Source organism: Aptenodytes forsteri, unplaced genomic scaffold (assembly GCF_000699145.1).
Source record: "Aptenodytes forsteri isolate BGI_AS27 unplaced genomic scaffold, ASM69914v1 Scaffold8, whole genome shotgun sequence".
NCBI classification, from domain to species: domain Eukaryota; kingdom Metazoa; phylum Chordata; class Aves; order Sphenisciformes; family Spheniscidae; genus Aptenodytes; species Aptenodytes forsteri.
The window spans coordinates 7,781,790-7,805,735 of record NW_008796218.1 but is presented as its reverse complement, the minus strand read 5'-3'; the positions used below and the strand labels follow the sequence as shown (position 1 = coordinate 7,805,735).

The window sequence follows — 23,946 nt, the reverse complement described above, 5'->3', positions numbered from 1 at the left end:
GGGGGGGGGAGGGGGAGGAGCGAGCGAGCGAGCGGCTGTGTGGTGCTCAGTTGTCGACTGAGGTTAAACCATGACAAAGGTTAACTAAGATGAATGCCATATAGGAAAATGAGATCATTACCCCATCTGAAGTTGTCAAGTGATTTTTAATACAACATATGGCAATATGCAGACAAGGTAGAAATTTAACGTTCATAGTTGGAGAGAATTCAGTCATGGAATTTCATTATGAAATCTAGCTCTGCATGAAACATTCTTTTGAAGATGCTAAAAGGTTTAAATCTGAGAAGTCAGTAACTATTCTGAAAAATGTGGATATACTGCAAATCAAATTGCAGATCATTGCAAATCAAAATCCAGTCCAAGGAAATTAGCCTGTATCTGTGCAAAAACATTATTCACAATGAAAGGTCAAATGGTATACGGGAAGGATTGGATAGGACGTGATAGTTTAAGCCTTTGAATCTCTATAATAAATGGAGTCTGGTAGGTTTACAGTGCTACAGACCACATCACGGCTAGCTAAGTGAGATACAGACAGTACTTAGTGCTAACAGTCCTTTGTAAAAAGATCTGGAAAAGACCTTAAAATTTCCAAGCAATATTTTATATAAATGTCAGGATTCAGAAGTATAATGTGTATAAGAAATAATAATGTCAGTAAAAATTATGCTGGGAACTCTACATGAAGTCATTTAAATTTGCTGCATTTATTGAGAAAATGAACCTATCTGAAAAATGTGGTAGGGGAGGACCTGCATATGAATGCCTGTGTGTGTAGTTTTCCACATGAACAGTAAGCTTGACACATCCTGAGTTGTACTTATTGGGCAGTGGCTGATGGGTCCCGAGAGTCTCTCTGCTTTGGCCATAGGTGTTAAAGCATTGCTTTAGAAGGTAAATTTTGAAGAGCTAAAATTAAATGACAAAAAATAATGAGAAAGGGAACAAACTAAAATTAATGTAATCTTTACCAGAACACAAACGTTGAACAAACCTGTTGTAATATATCTAAATATTAGTAAGAGAAATTGTAATTCAAGAATATTCTTCTGGACTCTTGTTTGCCTAATATTCCATGAAAAAAATGTAAGTTAGAAGCTATTTAAACGTTTTTGTTAAATTTAGGCATTGTCTTCACCTACAGAAATTTTCTGTAGTGGGATCTCCCAAGATCTAAGTCATTTCAGTGCCCAGTTTGTGCTTTTGATTTCAGTCCATTTTCTGTGACCGTTACCCGTAGCACCTCACGAGCTGCTGTGCCTCAGCAGCGTCAGGTGTTGATGCGTGACTGATTCAGAGAGAAGACTGCTACCTGCTGAATCCCTGGGCAGCAGGTCCAGAAGTGCCGTACGTTTCCTCGTGTGTTTCTCAGCCAGCACCAACCAGCTCTGCTTTTGCTGATAGGATGAGAACTTGAACTGGTAATCCAGACTCCTTCCTGTAATCCGGAGCAGGTACTGTCCTTCCCTGGTAGTTCCAGCCATCTACAGTGTAAAGCAGAAACCTGGAGCAGGCCATGCACCTGAGCCTCCGGCTGCCCACTCGGGTGTAATTCCAGGAGGGAATGCTGGAGTTGGTGGAATTCTGTCGTATCTCAGCACAGTGAAAAGACACTTCTACAGCTTATAATGTCAAAAATTTTGACGCTACTGCCGGTTGTTTCTGGGGAGCAGGAAAGGCAAGGCTGGTGTGTGTTCCTCTATGCGCATGTTTTATGCAAGCAAGGCTTCCACCCTGCTGGGAGGCATACTAATAGCCAGATTAGCATACTTCAGTTTTAAAATAACATACATCCAATTAAGCAGGATTTAACCAAATCTTTCCCAGACTGCAGTAGGATACTAGTGACAATGCTGTTCTGTATTGTGAATTGAAAAGGTATTATGAATTTTAGGTTCAAGTTACCGCCTGGGTTATTTTTAATGCCTCGCCTTTTTTTCTGAAAACAGAAGGGTTGCTGCTACTGTCCCTCACATGTTTCTGATGCAAAAAGACAGGACATGAACAACAATTGTAATATAACAATTAAAACCCAAACATTTCTTTAAAACTAATGGATAGATTGTGATTAGATGCCTACAGAGAAATTTTCTATAATAGCTGATGAAACGCTTGGAATAATTTGTTGCATGCTGATATTTTTCATCTAAAGATGCAAATTGTATGCTATTGTGTTCTTTCAATACTTGGAGTTTGGGACTTTTAGGAAGCAGTGGATGATACACTATTATAATAAGCAGTCCTTGGAGATCATATATGCTGGATTTAGAGGTTTTCCACAGCTACCAAATGGCATGGTCCCAGCACTGTGTTACTCCTAAGGAGTAATCAAATATGCTGGGAAAGAAGCAAGCCAGAATTTGTTGCTTTAATTTGAAAATGTACATAGTGGATTCTTAAAAAACCCCAGTTTCTATCTTTAGATAGAAACAAATCCTGCAGCTCGTATGGTATTCAAACCAAATTATTTCTGATTTGAATGGGTGCTTTACAGGAGTAAGAACTATTTGGATTTTGTCCTTATTTTTAGGAAGTTTCAAAAAGGAGAAATTGTAACTTCCAAGTTACTCAAATGCTGTGAATTAAAACCCATGACTTAAACAGCACAGTAGATACCTACCAGATTGTCCCAAATGAACTTGGCAGCGATCTGTGAGGTGACATTCCTCCTAGGATTGTAGTGGAAGTGCACACTAAAGGCTCTTCTTTGCTTGCTTGGTAGGTGATGGCGTAGGTCCTGCTCCTTCTTTTTATGCCAGGTTAGCAGACTCTGATGGATGTGCAATGTAATACATTGTGTTTGTCAAAATTTTTCAAGCCTATATGGTACAACATGAGGGCATGTGAGAGCTGGCTTTTACAAGGGCTAGTTATAACTTGCACTTGCTGTCATGTGTGATGTTGCGTTCAGGGCCTGGACATATAACATTTTTTTCTGAAAAGTTCTCATTTACTTCAGTGATACCAGTATTTCAGCCTGTAAAATTTTTGCTTGCAAGTGGTATTATCCGATCTATTCTTGTTTGCATTGCCAGCAACGTATTAGCTATTAGAATAACGAACAAAAATTGCTCATATTGGTATAATTTGCTTTTTTTTTTTCCTTCTGTCTGTTGACAGAAACATCTTGTGTGAATGCAGCTCTGCTGATTTAAAAACAAGTCCTTTTTGTGAACTAATCCCATCTGTCAAAAAGAGCCCTCCTGCCCGGACAGGCTGTATTTCTCCTTGGTGTACTGGGTGCTGTATTGCTATTGCTGTGGTGAATTGCATTATTCTGCGAATGGCAGTCCACCTTTGAAAGGAGAAGATAGTAGCGGATCACACAACATGATCACAGGTAGTCAAGAAATAAATTTTTCTGACCTGGAATATGGACAGAACATTTTGCATCTGATACGAGAACATTTTGCATCTGATGTGTGAGAGTTGTCTGGTAGAGTAAGAGTCATTCATTCAAAAGAAGAGCTGGCAACTCTATGTTTGGACCAGGTTAAAAAAAATGCACTACAGAAGGTTGGGGTTTTTTTCTTTTCTTAACTGCAGTTTGATTTGTAGAGTGAGATCTCAAAAGGAGAAATAGTGTTATTGCTGTCCTGACTCTCAAGGATGCTCTCACAGTATCATCAGGTTTGGTGCATGCTAGCTACTGTTTTGCTCCCAGGGAAGTAATTCTATGCAGTGGGTATAAAGTTGGATTCTAATTTCTTATATAAAGTAGGATTTTCATAAAAACGAATGTGGCATGCAAGACTAAGTCCCATTTACTAAAAACAACCCTCAAACCCATCTTTTCATGCTCTCTGGCATTCTTCTAAATAACTCTTTAATAGTGAATGATATATTCAATATTGTTTAATTGGACCTGCTTTGAGTCAGGGCTTGGATTGCAGAGGTCCCTTCTAACCAGAAGTATTCTGTGATTACTTTCTGTTTCATCTTCCTTTTATAGTCCTGTTCTCAACTTCCTTGCTGTTAGAGAGAAGTATGATCCAGAGAGGAATATAGGCAGCTCTGTTCCATACATTTCTAACTGCGTATTTGCATATTCCATTTTTAATGCAATTTATGTGACTGATTTCCTCTAAATACATTGTTTTTTAACACTTTTTAACACTAAAACACTATTGTGTTTTAATTGGCAGTTTCCTAGTCCTTATGAATCTGTTATCATAACATGAATTGCCATGCTGTTTCTTAGAGTCATGATTATTTATCAAGTTTACAGTACTGCAAGCGGCTTGCTACGTCTTATGGTTATAGAAGTACAGAGTATTTCTAATGTGCTCTTCAGATTGTATTTTTCTAGATTTATACAGTCTGCTCTTGCTCTGTTCAGCCATTTAGTTTCTTTTTCTGAATAGTGATTTTCATAACATGAATTGCCATGCTGTTTCTTAGAGTCATGATTATTTATCAAGTTTACAGTACTGCAAGCGGCTTGCTACGTCTTATGGTTATAGAAGTACAGAGTATTTCTAATGTGCTCTTCAGATTGTATTTTTCTAGATTTATACAGTCTGCTCTTGCTCTGTTCAGCCATTTAGTTTCTTTTTCTGAATAGTGATTTTTCTGTTCCATACACATCCAACAAATATATTAGAATTAAATACTGTATATTGAAAAAAAAAAAAAAAGCCACTTAGATTACTGGAAACAGCTGCTATCCAGCTGGGACTAGAATGCATTTCTCAGGCACTTCTCTTTAACATTTAAAGGTCATTTTACAAATGAATCCAGGAACACCAAGAAATGAAATTACGAACTCAGAATTTTGGCTGTGGTTATTTCAGCAATGTATCATATTCACTGTGTCACCTCTAATGCATGATCTTGGTGCTTGTGTACTTCTCACTTTATGGCCCCTTTCTAAAACTATTGTATCCAAATAACATCAAAAGTCGTTCTTGCATCAGATGTGCTATGAATATTGGATTTCAGTCATAGTGCTTGTTCCTGACCAGGTTTAACCATTGTTGTGATCATATTATTGTAGCCATAATATATCCAGTAACAGTCCCTAAATGGGAAGCAGTTATACACAGTAAACCGGAGTGGAATAGTTTTCCTGCTGAGATTAATTCAAGCATCCAGCAATCATTAAGTTGAGTGGAACAATTAAGATTATATAATTACAGGTCTGTGCTTAAAGATATTTTGAAGATTTAAACAGGTATTGCCACGAAGAGTATGTAGCAGACTCTGTACCTTTGATTTGTTTTTTCTATGGCAGTTGGTAACTATTGGCAATGCTTGGAAAGTCCCCGTTCTACTTTTAGCTTGTGCTTGCATGTTAGCTGGTATAAGCACACACACACCCAACTGGCTTTAATTGTCAGTTGTGAACTTTCTAATTTGGGAATTTTATAATCTAAGAAAAGACACTTTATGCTTTTTTTTATTAGTCCTGCCTTGCCGCATGCACTTAAATTCATTAAAGAGCTGGAAGGAATGTTCACCTGAGAGCAGATTTATTTTCTTTTCCTCTCTTGATGTTAACACTTACTTTTAGTAAGCTCTACTCTGTGCTCAGAGGTAAGCATGTGAGTCTCTCCCATTGATAGGGGAATGGAAGAGCCGTGTTTAATTACTTTGTTGCAATGCATTTCTGTTGGCATTAACAAGAGCTCCGGATATCAGCTGCCTCTTAATCCTGACCCGATGATGTGGATGAGCTCTTGCATCTGCACAGAGTTCTCTGGGCTCCATATGGGCCATGGCTCAAACTGCAGAATCACAGCCTCGGGGAAATCATGCAGTGTTAATGTGCTGCCCTGGGATTTGGGAAACCCAGGTTCTATTCCTCCCCTGCTGCAACTTCTGGTGTGACCTTGCAGATTCATCTGGCATCTCAATTTATCTCTCTGTCTTGCAAAGTGTTGCGAGACACTCTGCTGCTGGAATAGGGGGCTCAGTGATACTTATGACAGGATGCACCTTAGGACAGAACAGTACTCAGTAAATAATAAAAGGGAAATAAAAGGGATTTACAGCCCTTATTATAAAGACATTACTACAAGCGAATAGTACTAACAAAAAATAACAGATGTAATATTTCTTTCTCCAGTATTCCTCTCCTCCATAACATGGTGTTCAGCTGCCACAGTTTCCAAAAGATGATTTTCATTGTTCTTCCCATACTATTGGGATTTATTAAGATGCAGCAATATTTCTAGGTAGGACTTAATGATCTGGAGGGTGGTATCCCACTTTCATGGCTGGGACTGGAACTATGCATCATTTAGAAAAAAAACAAAATTAACCCAAGTAGTTTACATGTCTGTTAGATCGCTCAAGCAATAGCTGCTGGCACAGGTCTCTTCTGCAAAGCCTGTTTTGTGTTGGGAGGTGTGCTAGTTTACTGATTACTGTTTTGAAGTGGAACTGTTTGCTGGTACGTGGTTCTTGTGCTGTCAGATTCCTAGGACCTTACAACCAGCAAGAGGATTCAGTGAAGTGTCCACCTAAGCTCTTTCCATACATAGACATGATGTTTGTGAGAGGACCTGAGAACGGATCAAAGCAGCCCTGTCATGCAACGTCACTAAGATTTGCGAGAGGTGTGGCAGAGGCAGACTTATCAAGCGAGGATATACTCAAGGATGACCGTGTCCGAACAGGCGAGAGCTATGGGGCCTTCGCTCCATCCTGTCCTGTTTCTGCTAAGCTCTTTCCATACATAGACATGATGTTTGTGAGAGGACCTGAGAACGGATCAAAGCAGCCCTGTCATGCAACGTCACTAAGATTTGCGAGAGGTGTGGCAGAGGCAGACTTATCAAGCGAGGACATACTCAAGGATGACCGTGTCCGAACAGGCGAGAGCTATGGGGCCTTCGCTCCATCCTGTCCCCTGTTTCTGCACAGTTATTGCTCCCTTGTGTCCCGCTACATGGGGGCATGGACATCACAAGCCCCCATCAAACCCTTTGAAAGCAATGTGTGCTTCCCACTCCTCTGTACTAGATTCTCCTGGGCAATTGAAAGAGCGTGTGTTTGTGTGTAGGGGCTGAGAGGGGAAACGTATATTTTTTCTGCCTTCATTGTGGGAGAAGGGTGCTGTTCATGTGCTAAACTAAAGAAATCCTTGGCTTGTAGTCCAAGGTGTGAGCTGGAATGAATTGTTGTAGGCCTCATTTATCTAGTAGACCTGGGAAGGTTTGACAGCAGCTGAGACTTTGGATTGCTGAATGCAAAGGTTGAGACTGTGAAAGTTCATTGCGCTATCTGGCTTTACATGTGGATAGTCTGAACTTCTGAGATTAGATTATGCATCTCTGTCAACAATACAAGTTAGGTATAGTAATGGAGGAAAAGGACTATACTGCTTTTTTGTTTTTGAGTTCTGTCTAAATCAATTCCTTGCATCACGTTGGTAATTTCCCTTGGGTGGTTTACCTATTACCAGATAACATGAGGTTATTAAATATGTGTGCACAGCAGGCCCTCATTACCTGTTTGTGCATTGTTGCCCTCTGTTGCAAGCATTCTATATACCCATGTGCATTTCAAATGACATGCCTCTATCTGGTTCTAAGTATTTTCCATTTGGAATTATCTGCTTCTGCTAGAGATGAGAGGTGATCACTTGAGCATGAAAGATAAGGGGCCAGAGGAAAGGAAAATAAAAATTATGAAGCACTGAGCTGCATATGAAATAAGTGACATAATCCAATGTACAAGCCTATTAGATAAAGTGCAGCAAACAGTTTTTCTTAACATGCCTAGCTGCTGCCATGAATTCAAGTTATTGCATGAACTCAGGTTGTATGCCTACAGAATGATTGAGAGGGAAGAGAGGGTTTTTTTTTTTTGCAGCAAACCTGGTATAACAGGCTTTCTTTATTTGCAAGAAAGTAAGTTAGCTATGCTAATATATTCTGTTTTTTCTAAAGGCTATGAAATCGTTATTGGAAGAGTGGAAAAGCAGCTCTTCCTGTTCCTGAGACTTTAGGCCACAAATAATCAGATGAAGAAGATGGAAAAATCTTGGTTTAAAATTAATTGGTTTGTGCGAATTCTGCGAATTCTGCCTTTTTGCCAATTTACTTGCCTTTCATGCAGAAGCAAGACGTACCTGATGAGATGCTCCTAGTATGGCAGCAGCTCTCATGGTGTACTGAATTCTTGTGCTCTGCCAGTTGGCAGTTTTGCCTTGGTGCAAGGCAGTGGATCTCATTCTGACCTACTGCACAGGGCGTTCAGGAAGGCCCTGGGATCCTTGCCAGGAGCAAACTGACCTGGTCTCTTGGGTCTGAGAGAGGCAGTAGATCTGCTGTATTCCTGCAGCTGCTGTAATGATTTGCCTTTAAAAATGTCCTTTATGATCCAAGAAGATATCCAACATGGTTCTTTACCTGGGGACCAGAGTGTGCCTTCTAGGCAGCTCAATGAACACGCAAAGCTAGAGCATAAAAATAATGAATTGGCAGGATTTTGCCCCTTTCATATAATGTGCCAATCCACAATTTCTGGCACAGGGAGGACAATTGTTATGTTAAACCCCATTCTGTATTGAAGAATAATTTCTTTCCCTTCACAGTAAAAGAAGCTGTGTTTGTGCCAACTACTAAGGTTAAAGAGGGACATGGTAATTCCTGGGCCTTTGACATGGAAATAAATTTTTCCCTAAAGGTAAAAGCACAAGGCTTGCGGAGATGGCAATAACATCAGTGTGTATTCTGCTGCACCGAAGTCAATAGGGACTTTTAGGCTTTAGAAAATGCATAAATTTATGAGAGAGCTTGCTTTTATTTATTTATTTATTTATTTATTTATTTATTTAGCTCTGTTGGCAAACTTACAGCTAAGAAGAAGAGTTTTTAAAAGTCAGTAAAATGCATCTGTCTCAGCAAAGCATGAGTGTCAGACTTTACAAATGAAATTGTTCTGAGATGTGAGGACTCATTTACGCACTCAGAATGGGAGTACATTAAAGCATGAAAGTTATTGAAAGTGAGGCTTAATTGACTGTCCTTTAAGCTACTTCTCTATGAATGTGAGGCAGTAGTTTATTATTTATGACAACACTTTATCAATAACTTCAAAATTTGAAGTCTGGGGACAGATCCATAGCTGCTGGACACTGTAGTCCCACAGGGCTAAGGCACCTTACATCATTGAGCATCTAGCCTGATAACTTCCCAATTTAGGGAGGGTAGAGGCATACAAAACATAGGCCACTTGCATGCAACTGGATGAAGAGCATGCTCTGTAGGTGGTTTTCCTTCTGAGAAACTCCCTGGGGCATGTGTGAGAAATCTTTTCCATATTATATGGCCTGCCACAACCCCCCAGCATTCGAGGAGGAGGCAGGACTGTGGTCCAGGTCACCCCTCTGAGCTAGGACCAGCCACTTGCACAAGCCCAGCAAGCTGCAGTATTGCAAGGAGAGCAGTTGCATTGCCAGGGCCTCTCTCAAGCCCACCATTCTCTCAGGCCATATCCTGAAAGGAAGATGGCTTGTGAAGGTATTTTCATGAACTAAATGATCCCTTCACATACAATCTCCGTAGCTGTGGGATGGCTGACATCTGACTCCTTATGCTCCCTGCCTCCATCCTGCCCTCTTCTGCCCCTTCCTAAGAAGACAAAGTTGCATGAATTCTTTAGCACTGCTTTGTCGGGCTGAATAGGGAAACTTGAAAACAAAATCTTTGTGGATTTGTTAAAAACAAACAAACAACCTCTTAGAAGTATTAGAACTTAATTATGTTAATAGTAAACATAATTATGGCACATTAATTATGTTTTATACATTTATGAGGAGAGTTGAGCTGTGCTTTCCAGACGTGTACCATATAGAGACAGGTGGTAGAGTGCAACATTTTGAAGCGCCAGATCAGCACCATTTTCCCATTCCATATATGGCTGCTCTTTCTCTCCAATTGCAGATATTCATTCAGCTTAGTCAATTTGAGTCCTTATTTGAGAGATTCTGTGCTGAAAGGCAAACGCATCTATCATTATAAGAGTGTTTGTTTCCATAATTAGAAACCGAATCAACAGTGTATTGAAGATGACACATTTGCTCATTCCCTTTCTTCTCCCTATGGTGGCATAAAGCAGTGAAGCACAATAATTAATGAAAATGACTGTTTATTATGCAGGCAACATATTTGAAGTGGAAAAAGACAGAGCATGGGTTAAAAATATATTGCTGAAGACCATCAGTGCCATCACAAAGTGTATGATCCGTTCTAGGGGAGAGTCCCATCATTCAGTCCAGTTGGGCAGGGTGCTCTAAAACTGTCAAAGACAATTGAACTCAGATTTCTCATGTAAAACTCAGGAAAACATGGAATGCATGAAAAAACCTGACAAGTATCCTGCTAGGGCATCTTTAATGTTCTTCCCAAAATAGTGACTTTTAAAGCTTCATTTACAATGTGTCTGCTGTGTCCTGTGGCTGAGTGAAAATGATACATATTTTTAGTAGACTTATTTTTTCTTCTGGGTGAGTCTGCCCAATAGGTTTTGCAAGACAAAGGGTGCACATAATGCTCTGCTCAGCACTCTGCCTTTGCAAAGCAAAGCTAATCTGTTTTAAATAATAAAGGCCAGAAAATGCCTGACTGCAAAATATTGCTTTGTCTCCTCTGGATGTGCTTGTGGGCCAGTATTGAAGATTAGGTAAAATGCAACGCTTTCCTCCACCTCCTGAGGCTGATACTGAAGTCCAGGGAAGGATTCCTCCATACTGACTGACCATGGGTAAGCCTCCAAGGTTCCCCTGAGACTCCCTCAGGCCATTCACTTCATTTGCAAAAAGCTGCAGTGTAACCAGAAAATTAGAAGTGTGTACTGCCTAGTAAATGTCACAGCTATAATGTGCAGCTGAAGTCGTGCTGGTGGCAAGCCAAGATTTGGGTTCTGTTCCATTTCCACCTATTTCTGTACTACACCTAGCTATGAAAAAGATTTTGTGTTTACTCAAGCTTATAAAGTCAGTCCACATTAGGAAAAGTATATGACAGGAGTAAGAATAGCCCACTTGCTAAAAACCAAGGTGATTGAGAGAACAGTGACTTTATCAAGGGTACTGATTTTCAAGCCCTTGATTAGAGCCTGCTTTCCTTTTGTATATTTTATACTCAGTGGTGATTCTGCATTGTTGTGGCAAATAAAGCTTCCTGGTATTACAAAACTATGAACAGCCACTTACACCAAGAGCAAAGCTTTGATCTTCATGTTTTGATATTCGCCCTCCACAGTGTTACATTTTGGGAATAGAGGACTGTTTTTTTTTAGATGGGCACAATTTCAGTAACATGAATGTCTTCTTTTGAATTTAAAGTGCTGTTAGCTAGTGGTTGGTTTGATAGTTTTGTGCTTGCTACAAATCTCTGTGCATTAGGGCATGAACAACAAGAACATGTAGCTTTGCATAAGCATGATAGAAAACCTGAATATGATCTTTTGACTTTATAATGGAAAAAATGTATTGATCAATACACAGCAAATCTAATACAAAGTAGAATAGTGCTCTATGCTATGTGTGTTAATGCCTCATATTGTTTACTCAATGTGATGCAGTCATAGCTAAACAATTTGAATAGATACTGGCAATATAATGTGGAAAATTCTAGGAATATATTGAGTCCATTCCTAAAATATAGCTGCAGTTTAAGTATTGTGACGGACGTGGTCATCAGATAATTTATTTTAAACTCTTGTTCTTTATGAAAAACTGTAAGTATCAGAACTTTTATTTGGTATTCTCTCGATTCCATGCAGAGAGTTCATTTACGCAAAGGTATGGGGCATGCACAGTCCTGCAATGCCAGTGGAACCAGCTGCAAGAGCATCACGCCTGGTGGCTATCTGAGAGTCTTTACAAAGAGACCCCTCTCTTTAAGGGGTTTTAAGGATTCTTTGTACTTGACCATCTTGTCCTTTCCTCCATATCCTCAGAGAAGTAGGTCCACTAAGGTCATATGGGTTGTAACAGTTTTTAGGTTAGAGGACCTCTTATGAAACAGCTGTTTCTCTTTGTCAGCCTAAGAGAGGACACATCCACCTCCTTTCCAAGGATGAACATTTAACGTGGCTAATGAAGTGTGCTTGCTTTTAATTTTCTGTTGCATTAACCATTCTAGTGTGCGTGTTGTCCAGATCTCTTTGAGGCAAGCAGTTCCCAGAGTGTTTGGCTTATGATGTTGAGAATCTACCTGGGCTCAATGCAGAAATGTCCCCCTGGTGCGTAGCTAGGAGCAATGCCAGCAAAACGATAGAAGAGGAAGTCTCATTGGTTAGGTTTAAAAGAAAAATGCTGTTGTATTTTATTGGGAAGCAATTTGGGCCAGCCAACATGACTGAAGTTGTACTCCCTCCCACACTGCTGACTACAGTGCTGCTGTAGGGGTGCTGCTCCTTCCTCTTCTGGTTTCTGGTGCCATCCCTTGTCTGATGGAACCTCCCCTCAGCTCAGTGCCCCAGGGCGTTAGGTACTGGCCAAATGCAGAGAAAAAGAAAACTGCTGTTCTCTAGAGTTTAAAGTCTAAATAGACTGAAAAGAAGAAATAAATGTGGTGATCTCATTTTGCAGATGGGGAATTGATTATGGAGAAGTTAAGTGGCTTGCTCAAGATTTCACAGAAAGGGCTAGGCAGCATTGAGCTTTTAATGCAGATTTGATGATATCCAGTTTAGCATCGTAACCACAGGATCATTATTCTGCATCACAGCAAAGACATTTCTGGATTTGTGGAGAGATTTGGAAGAAAGGGAATGTAATAACACCAAGGGAATTCTGCGTGGTACCATAACATAAATAGAACATAGCAATGCTAATAAGGAATAGTAGTGAACAGTGTTTTCAGTTAATAATAATAGTGAACAGCGTATTTCAGGTCTACCTATTGGATTTTCTCATGCAATAGTCTTTAAACCAGAGATGTGATAGCTGTTGATTAAAAAGTTATCATATTTTAATTAGGAATGATTCTCCTCCAGTACTTCTACTGGTCTTTGTTCTCCTGAGAAAAGAGCAGAAGTCATGGAACTTTTTAGTAGAGATAGAAAAGAGTTGTCAAAGTTTGGAAATAAAAATGGAAAAAGGATAAATAATTCATTTCATTCTTACTTTTTTCCTTGAAATATTGGTAAAGAAAGTTCATGGACGATACTCGGGCATATTTTTCTGGAAATATAAGATAGTTATCTTGTTTGTTGCTACAGTAACATAATATGCACTTATGTAGCTATGGTACTTTATGATTGAGTGCTTTATTTTGTGGCATGTTAACGTTAAACAGTGGCAGGATTCTGATGTCAGTCACATAGGCTAAATAGTTACAGTTGAAACTTTTTATTACTATATAATTTATGGTCCTACTTTTTGTTTGCCTCCTTTTAGACTTGGCTATTTGAGAATTCTTAGTAGTTAAATCAAAAGAGAGTATTTCCATGTGTGAAGACTCCTGTTTTGCTGAAAGAACAGGTTTTTACATCTTGTCGAGCTGATACTTCTTGTTAACATCTAATTCTTTCCTTTCCACAGAAGAACTCAAGGAGAAACTAAAGAAGTATGTTGATGAAGTGAATGCCCGTAAGCCTGGTTTCATCAAGGTTGTTCGTCACAGCAAACAAGAGGGGCTGATTCGATCTCGAGTTAGTGGATGGAGAGTAGCCACAGCACCAGTAGTCGCTCTCTTTGATGCCCATGTGGAATTCAGTGTGGGATGGTATGTGTCTCGAATTTCTCTGACCAAGGGACCTTTTCCAAGCACTGTTTATAAATTACTGAATAGTGTTTCTCTTGCATAGAGAGGGTGAATTAGCATTCTGATCTTTTTAATGAAGGTTCAGACACAATCATGGACACAAGCATGAAAAATGTATTTGTGCTGTGTAACATAACCTAGATCCATTTTTATAGTGTGAGTCTGGTCTAATTGCAATGTATTTAAACTATATTGGAAAACTGCATGTTAAAAACATCCTCCGATAATGTAGCCCTTTGCCCGTAGTGCCAAATTTATCATCTTTTAATTAAAAATATGTTTCTTTTATGTTCTGCACTGTAAACGAAGAAGTGTCATTTTGGCACTGAGGTTGCCGCTCTGTGCAAAAGTAGCACATAACTAAAACCATGTATTTTAACTTGTTCAGTATGGATTTAATATCTTGAGTATTAATTTCTTCTTGAGTAAAAAAGATGGTAAAAAGGCAGGAGCTTCTTGTCCCTAGGGTAGATCTATTATTAACTCTGATCTTGATGTCCTTGATAATATTGAAAGCCTGAAGTCATTGTTATTTGGTAGCAAGGGTGTAAATGCTCTATGATATGCAGATACTCATTTCTTCCATTCACCAGCTAACATCAAGGTTAATAATAGGCCACCCTAGATAAAATATTGCAGTGTGTTATTTTGGGGCAGATCCTGCTCTGTCAAAACTCCATCTCAAAGCAAAGGGAGCTCTGAATGGGTGACAGCTATAGACTTTGCCCTTTCTGAAATATATAGCATAAACTGCTATTTCCATCAGTGCTAATGCTTCTGCTAACGCAGTCTTAACATTTTTTTTTTTCTTTTTTTAGGGCTGAACCAGTGCTCACTAGGATAAAAGAAAACAGAAAAAGAGTAATTTCTCCATCATTTGATAACATTAAGTATGATAATTTTGAAATAGAGGAGTATCCCCTCTCAGCACAGGGGTTTGACTGGGAGCTGTGGTGCCGATATCTGAACCCCCCTAAGTCATGGTGGAAACTGGAGAACACAACTGCTCCAATAAGGTAACATGCAACCGTGACCTAGATTAGTGTGTCACTGGCAGTGCTCATTTAGATATGACAGATGGTGGCTGGTCTCAGCTATGTAATAGGTTTTACTGACTGTAATGTTAAGTTAGATGTTAAATTAGTTAAATGTCCTTCACCTGTCCTCTTCAGCTTTTGTCCTTGACTCCTACGCAGTCATCAAGAAAAATGTTTTTTTCAGTAGAACTTTTTAAATAGGTTTCCTTGTTTATTAGCGTGGGGCAAAACACATAGCCGAAGTGAAATGGTGGACTTGAATGCTCAGCAGCACTGCTTTCTCCAAATGTCTTGTCTGCTAATTTAGTGGTAGTGGGACAGAAACAGATTCTTCATTACAAATGCGTTATATAAACAGAACTGATCTGACAGTAGCATTCTTTATGATACTGTCACGTAGATCTACAGCTGTGTTATGTCCTAGGAGTTAATGCTGGTCCACTGGTAGTGTGTGAGCAAAGACTGTATTAGATCCTTGCTTTGGTACAATCTAGCTCTGTACTTTCTTATCATGTCTAGAGTATTGTTAGGCTGGTACACAACAATACCATTACCTCCGGGAGAGGAGTAGGTGCCTCTGAATCCCCTCAGCAGCTCTGCTGAGATTCCAGGCTTTTCTTCTGGCTATGCATTCATACCAAGGAGGTCACTGGTACCTATACTTTAGCTCTCTGCCGAAAGAAAGTGTGAAGACTGTTTCCACCAGCTGCAAAGCAGAACCTTAAATAGCAGTGGCAGCATGAGGGGGTCACTACCAATCAGTTTCCATGCAGTCGGTGTAAGAGGTATCTGAACCGCACTGACCCATGTGCTGGTTGTTAGAACAGGACTCAGAATTGGAAAGTAGGAGATAAAAATTCACAGGTTTGCCACAGACTTACGTAAAAAGGGGTGGTAATTTTCACATCATTAGAAATGCTTATCAGTGTTAATGCACTCTCTTAACATTACGAAAATGCTTTGAAATATTCTACTAAGTCCTGCAGAGGCAAACCTTCTATATTAATTATGGTGACTTTTTAAATTAAAAGTATTTAAAATCAGAATAAAGAGCAAATCTGCTTTTCCATTTTACCCCAAAACTCTGTTCTATGTGAGGATTGTGGAGTGAGTGTCCTTTATGAATATTGGATGTTTAGGTTTGTTCCCTAGCCCTTTCCCTGGTGCCTTTTATTCAGTGCAATACACTGCATGTGTGTGCTGTGTAATTAAAACAAACAAACAAAAAAGCCACATGTATTGGTTGATGGCTTCTATCATCCCTCCAATATGCTTCTAGAATTATAACAAAGGGAAGCAGCTACTCTGAAAAATACTTTAAAAACAACACCAAAAGCAAGAGTACTTTGTCATAAAAGAAGCATAATTTTTGAAGTGACGTTAACTGCTATTTTCTTCATTAATAAATACATCAGAAAGTGTCTTTCATTGTTATAAAGTGGGTACTATAGCACTTCAAATTAAAGGCATAAATGTATAGATTTCTGTAGAATTGTACAATTTGTGATTAAGATCCTATAATCTGTTTGAAAGCAGATGTCTACACTTATGCAGCTTGAATGTTCCCACTAAATGCAGGATGGTTTCCCCTGTACTGCTAATTAATATCCTGTTGTTACCAGAGTTCCTGATACCAACATAATAATCAGAAAAGACATTTTTCTTTCTTGCCATTGTGGATTATAAGGTAGGAGAGAAATGAAAAGGCTAAATTACTCTGTGTTCTCCTCCATTGCATCTCATAAAGGTAAAATTGTACTCTCTGTGCCTGAACTCTTACGTTCTTAAGATTGGGTCTGCATAGTAAAAGTTGGTTAATTCAGGTCATGACATAAATAAGCTTACTGATTCAGTAAAGATGTGTGACTTGTTTAAATTTGGCTCAGGACAATGGACTAATGTTACAGTGTGCTGGTAAGGGCAGACATTTATTGATTCTGTATTGCAAAACCTTATCTGGATGTTCCCATTCAAGAAATAATTTGTTTTACATAAGCTTACAGACACAAGTTTTCTTACCTGTAGATGAACCTAGCTTCTGGCTAAACAGAAAACTGTGCATCATTGGGTATCGTTGTTAAATATCACAGACAAGAAACCTGAGGACTTAGCAGGGACAGAGACTAGAATGGCTGGTGCCTCAGAAACAAAGTTGGGACTCCTGGATCTAGTGTTGTTAGCACTGAAATCCTACCTGTTCTGGTGAATATGTATGTCCAATAATTTTGAGTATATTTTCCTTCAGTGGTGCTTATTTCACCATAGAATCAAGAACGTTAGAAGACAAAGCTGAATAAATCTGAGAAACACCTCCCTAAGAATCTGTCTTGATGCACCATTTGACCCAGCAATTATAAATATAATCTGTTTCTGAGTAATAAAATTGTTCATATTCTATCTGCTAATTTTGGTTGCCGATGGTTTATTCTTCTAGAAGTCCTGCACTGATTGGATGCTTCATAGTAGATAGAGAATATTTCCAAGAGATTGGCTTACTGGATGAAGGCATGGAAGTATACGGAGGAGAGAATGTGGAGCTCGGAATCAGGGTAGGGAACATAACTGACCAATACTGGTGGTTTACATTTAAAATACAGCTTGCTTCTTATTGTTGGGGGGGGGAAACAGTCAAAAATGTATGGATGATGGCATGCAAAGGAGTTCCACAGCTCTGTAGTAGTATAAATTGTTGTATTTGAGGAGGGAGGGGAAAAAAAAAAGAGCAAAAGCTCTTATATCTTTTTAAAGAACTTATCTGGGACAAGGATAGAAATACAGAATTTGGTATTTTTTTGTTCAAGTAACAATGCTAGAATTCTGCAGAGATGATACCTAAAACTCCCTGCTTACCTGTGATCCCAGACTCAGTAAGGAGGATAGTTTCTCACAGGCGTAATGGGAAAAGTCTCTCTAGATTACTCAGTTTATTTAAATTAGGAAAATCACTATGGAGCAAACTGGAATGTATAGGCATTTATGCTGCCTTCCCTCTGGAGGGGACTTAAGATATTCATTAAGTGCATAAGCGCACATATTTTCTTCTTCCATCATACACTCTTCATCTGTTTAGTATCATAGAATCATAGAATCATTTAGGTTGGAAAGGACCTTTAAGATCATTGGCTCCAACCGTTAACCTAGCCCTGCCAAGTCCACCACTAAACCATGTCCCTAAGCACCACATGTGCACGTCTTTTAAATACCTCCAGGGATGGAGACTCCACCAGTTCCCTGGGCAGCCTGTTCCAATGCTTGACAACCCTTCTGGTGAAGAAATTTTTCCTAATATCCAATCTAAAATATGCAGTATTGTGTGTGATTTGTGTATTTCTTTCTATATCTCTTCACAGCTAAATTACATTCTGAAAGTACAGTGCTATTTGAGAGTCTTTCAGGTTTTTGATAGAAGAGAAAGGTGGTAATGAAAAATGGTATGATGTGTGTTATAAAATTAAATTCTGAACTCTGCTATGAAATGTTAGTGGAAGCTTGTATTTTGTGCTTTTTAGTTGCCAGAATAAAAGCATAGAAAAAAAAGAAATTTATTTTTAAAATATAGAATTCTCTGCTGAGACTGTGAGATATAAGAAAAAAAAAAATTACTTCTGGGTTCCTGAAATTCTTTTTCTCCCACCTGTCAGAGATAAAGTGTTGTTGCAGCAAGACTGAAGCGCAGGTCCCCTCTCAGTTACATTAGAGCACAGTTTTCAGGAAAGGGAGAAAGAAATGCAAGACTGCTTCTTTTAATAACACCATCCTCGTCACTGTGAGGGCCAGAGGGCCACCTTCTGTTCCCAAAACCAGATTTTGCAGCTCAGTGTTGTGATGAGTTGAAAATTAGCATCACTTTGATTTTTCTTTTCTATTTTCAACTGACAAAACTATTGCCTCCTTGTGAGTGAGGAGTTTTATCTAGTTTTGCACCATGAGATATATGCTGTCCAGTCTGCTATACTTAGCCTTGCAGAAGTTGATTGGGAAGAGTACTTTGATAGACAAGACCAGAGAGAAACAAATCTCTGCATAATTGAAATTTTGGAGTAGACTGGATCACTGGAATAAGGCCCAACACTGCTCTGATTTCCTTATGGCTTTTTGTCTGTCTCCAGGGAAGCAGTGCCTGACCTACATAAATTACTTTCATCTGTAACAAATTGTAGTGTGCAAGGTAGCATAATGTATGCTGCCTCATCTAACTTTATCCTGACTTGGATCTGTGTTCCTGGCTATATCAAAATAAATTACTGAGCTGTAATTTTTTTGGTTTATTACCAACTCTTCTCACAATTCTCAGCATATCCCAGATAATACCAGGATGAATATAAATGTACAGTGCAATATTAGAGCTTCTGGGAAGCACAGTATTATTTCTACAGATGTTAAGCTTGAAAAGCAAGCTCCTTCCCTCGGCCACCTGCCTCTGGCACACACCTGGGGCAGTACACCATCTCTTGGCAAAATACAGGTGGCTGCTTCAAATGTGTTCTCATATTGTGGTCAGCAGCCATGTCATTCAGGTGCATCCTAAGCACTTGTCCCTAGAGGTGCAGCTCCCAGGGGCTGCCTTTCATTTCCTTTAGATAGAGGTATGTGGAAAACTCTAGTCAGCAGGTGATTTCAGGCCAGATGGTCTGTTTCTGCTGCCGAACTACATTTTCATCTGTGCAGCACCAAATAGTCATCTCTAGATTACTTGTGTTGTTTTCAACTGCGAGGCCTACGATGAATCACTTAATAAAGACAGTAGTTGTTGTGCAAAAACTACATTGTAATTACAGTATCAGTGCAATAAATAATGTTTCCATTTTAAAATGATGCTCTCCAATCCATGACTACAGATTGCTCACTGTGCTTCATCTTTCATTGCCATTTTCCTTTAAGAAGTATCTAGTATTCTGTTGTATGATATGCATTATCATGTAGGGGTGGATAAGCAGACACTGTGTGCCCAAACTGGCCTGGTATCCAGGCTAGCCAAGAAGTATGATGTTGTGTATCACATTCTCTGATATGGTGGAGTTGCTATCTAGTGAAATTTTGCTAATTTTTTTCATGGCTTGAGTTTGTAAGCAAATTTCACAAAACCTGTTCCCATTCTTCTCAGTATTTAGGCACTGCAAGTCAGTTCTTTCACTGGGAAATTTTATGCGTAAGCCTGTAAGAGAAAACATCTACAGGAACAGGAGGGGTTACTTTCAACTACAGAAATAGCAGCAAGAGTTAGGATCATTTCAGCTACCTGTTTATCTCAAACACGCTAAGTAGAACGTGGTCTCATGTCCTTATATTACTAATTTTGTTCCAGAGGATGTAAAAGTACTGTGAGCCAAACTCATATGCAGACCAGCTGCAGCATCACGTGATGACAGGACTGGGTAAATCACTATCTCTGTGCCTATGCACAGAGTCAAAGCCTTGTTCTGCATTTGCTTTTTTTAGCAGTTGCATCTTCAGTGATGTGAGATAAGATTTAATCTCCCAGCTGAGATACTTGTGAGAAGCAAAGTCTACCTATTTAGGATTACTTTTCATTATAAAGGAGAAACCATTACTGTGTCTTCTAAAATCTTGAAATGGTTTGTTTTCAGCTGAACTGATGGGGTTTTCACTGTGCAGGGACAGGAATTAGACCCTTACAAAATGGAGACTTATCCCAGTATCCTCTCCCAGGAGGTATTTTTGTCACGTCATCATCTGCACAAATACCTAGTTATTTGTGTTACATGAGTGCAAGAAAACCCCCAACTATATCTGTACCCCAAACTGTATCTGAAGCATCCATTGTTGGTAAACCGTAACAAGCCACATAAAACAGGTCTTTGATTGGAGGATTATTCTCTTGACTCTGATGAATTAGTTTCTCTACTCAGCTCTACTTCTCTCTAATTTGGTGTATTATTTTAACTTCGAAGAATTTTACTCTTGTGTGTGGCTTTGTAATAACATTTGTACAATATTAAACATACATTATTAAATAAATATTAATAGAGTTCTGTTGCCTTGAGCTAGAAGCTGGCAGATGAGTTCAAAATATGAATGCATTTTGAATCTTAGAAGAAATGCTGTATTTTCTCCTCAAGCAAATATTTTCTTGCAAAGCTATTTATTTGCCCCATAAGAAGATAAAGGCAGGCTGGTTGATGCAAGAGTTGACAGCATCCTTTTTGAGCAGCGTGGTCACTTTATCTGGGATTTTTGAAAGATTCGTTTACTGTGCCCCAGAATCATATACTTAAATTCACGTTAGGATGAGTAATGCTTCTTTTTGGTTTATGTTCAATCATTCCCAATTGAATGAACTTAAGTGTGCTTTTAAGGGACCAGATTGCATTTGGGGGGCAAACTGGAATCACATTGCTTATCCAAGAGACCAAATAGGAACTGTGTTGATAACTGCCTTATAGCAGAAACAAAATGTGAGTGTAAGGCTGGCGTTTCTCACCGTTATTTGGGCTCTGCTTCTGGGTTGTGCTTGCACAAGCAGTACTCGTAGTTATGGAAGCCCCTACAAATCCATTGCAATCAATTAGATGCAATCAATTAGATCCTGCATTAGATGGTTCAAATCTAGTTTTCAGTAGGCTTCTTAAGGGCCTATTCCAATTCCTGCTGAAGTCAGCAGAAGATTTTCTATCAAGAACAAGCCTTTAGCAATCATTTTGTCTTTTAAAGCAACCTACATGTTTGATAAAGCTTCTAAATATCTGTTACAACAAAGTTGTTTGTACCATTTTTAGGGATGCCTGAACAAATATTCAGTGTTTTGCCTCAGGTCACAGACTAAGTCATCATCAGAGTCAAGGGAATGTAAGCCCGTGCTTTGACTTAGAGTAATTATGTGTGTCACAAAGACTTTGTGCTTGCAGATGAATTCATGTTCACAGGGACATAATGGCCCTGTTAAATGGGTAAGAGGAAATTTTGTTAGAAGGTAATAGCTCTTTAAGGGAAAAGGAATGGATCTTGTTCCCACTAAACGGTGTATCAAGACTTTACATCAGCTGACCCAGGAGGAAAATTGCATTTATAATTCAGACTGAGTATGGCTCACTACTTTTATACAGTATATTGCCATAATGAAATTAGTTGTATGTGCAGTAAAATAACATTATAATAAATATATCTGCTTCATTTCTTGTTAGTCTGGTGGTTTTTCTATAGAACTTATGTGAAGCTGATGCTTTTTCTGTTGTTGGAGAACTAGAGGAATGCAGTTTAGGAACAGAGATGCAGAAATGAGTTATTTGACCAGAAAATAGTCCCAGTGTTCTTTGGGGGGTTTTTTTGAAGGTGCTTTTAGCTCTGTCTATCTATCTTTTTTTTTCTTTTTCTTTTTTAACCTTCCCCCGCCCCAACTTCTGGAAATCATGATTCTTCATTGCTGACTGGTTAACCCAGTCTCTCTCATATGGTGCATAGAAGCCTATTGCTGGCTTACATGTCCAGTCATTTCAAAGTGTTTGTGTATCCCAATTGTTTCTCACCTGAGATCTCTTTCTTATAATATGCCCTTGCAAGAGTGTCTTTTAGATAATCACGAGCAAGTGCAGATTTTTACACTTGCCCCCCAATCTCCATATTTATCTGAAAACGTTTTTGACTTTTTCCTCTTTCCCTAGAAGTTTCCAGCAATTTTACCTGTCAGTGTTTCTAATACAGGTCATTAATTATATGAAATCATGAATATATTACATGTAAATAGATGTCTGTTTTTATTAAGGAAAGCCCTTGCACAGTATACAAGTTAGGGTGTAGTTTCACAACACATAGGCTTAAACAGCTACGCTGGTTTATATTTTCTCCTCCTTCTCCTTGCCATCCTCTTGTTCTCACTCTTGCAGCACAACAGTGCTTTGGCTCTGCGAGCGTAGTTGTCTGAATGGCTGCCCTGTACCCACTGTCTCTGAACACCTCCAGTTCAGAAGTAAACCTGTACAGGGTAACTTTTGTTTTAAACTGCAGGGTTAATTTTAATGTTAATCAGTTTGTGATTTACCACGCTGCCTCACGAACTGTTGCGTTAGGAAAATTGAGAGGCTGGTGTGCCAAGAGGTGGAAATGACTGGGAGGGAACAAAGAAAGTGAGGGGATTTTTCACCGAGCTGCTGTATTGTGGAACTGTTTGCACGGAGAGTGAGCAACAGGATGTGTCATGTGTGCATAGCATCCCTTTTTGTCCTTGCTGCCGGGTCCCCTTTCATGGCACTCCACTGAGCAATGTAGATATTCCCTAAATTCCCTTCAGGAAAATGAATCTAGATGTCCCCCATTTTTGCACTTTCAGCTACCGTCATTTGCTGTGTCTTAAAGCCATGTTTTTAACTGATTTTAATAAGTAGGCCATAGCCCTTCCCACTAGGGAATGATTTGCTGTACAGAAAAAATCCTTATTGTATGATCACAGGTGCTGTTCAACAGTACTAGGTTGATGATGTGTGAAGAGGAAGGGCTGAGAAGTACAGGAATAAGAATATTCTTAGTTGCTACTTTTAGATAACATTTAAATACTGCTTTTTAAGGTAGTGATTTCTCTTTAACTTTAAATAGATATGTCTATTTTATTTTTATCCATTTTGTGAATTAAGAAGAGATCATTTCTAGACTGAACTCTGCAAGAAAAATTTGTAAAGATTGACCAAATATTACTTCTTACAAGAAGTAGCCAATGCTTTTCATAGCCCACACTGTCACCAAGATAAAAATAATTCCTTGGCAGTGTAAGTATGGCATAAGTACTTGCCTAGCACCCTGTGTAACCAGTAGTGGCTTCTCAGTGTGGCCAGAATTATTGCTAAGATTAGTTTTGTTTTGGAAAGTACCTCACTGTGTTAACAACCTGAATCTCAAGATGACACAGACTAAAATTCTCCATTTACAGGGTTGTAATTTCAACAGGAAAAAAACCACCAGCCTCTATTGAGAATAAAATAAGGAATTGTCATGCCTCCAAATGGGTGTCAGTCACGACATCAACAGAAACTGGCTTTCTGTGTCTTGTTCTAGTTTTGTGTCAAACCTACAGTGGAATAATGTTTTTTTTCCCCCAGTTTTGCCCATGAATGCCTCAGCATGTAACCTGCAGCTACAGCATAGAATCATAGAATCATTAAGGTTGGAAAAGACCTCTAAGATCATCGAGGCCAACCGTCAACCCAACACCACATGTCCACTAAACCATGTCC

At 39.1% G+C, this 23,946-nt stretch overlaps 1 protein-coding gene across 2 annotated transcripts in view; it reads left to right on the top strand.

The window, feature by feature from the left end:
• The window catches only part of GALNT18 (polypeptide N-acetylgalactosaminyltransferase 18), a 255,452-nt gene that overhangs the window by 153,745 nt on the left and 77,761 nt on the right, over positions 1-23,946 (top strand). For both annotated transcript variants that reach the window (XM_009288827.2, XM_019474543.1), the window contains exons 5-7: positions 13,505-13,688; positions 14,546-14,743; positions 17,199-17,313. In XM_009288827.2, coding sequence (XP_009287102.1) covers positions 13,505-13,688; positions 14,546-14,743; positions 17,199-17,313 — 497 coding nt within the window. The remainder of the gene's footprint in view (positions 1-13,504; positions 13,689-14,545; positions 14,744-17,198; positions 17,314-23,946) is intronic.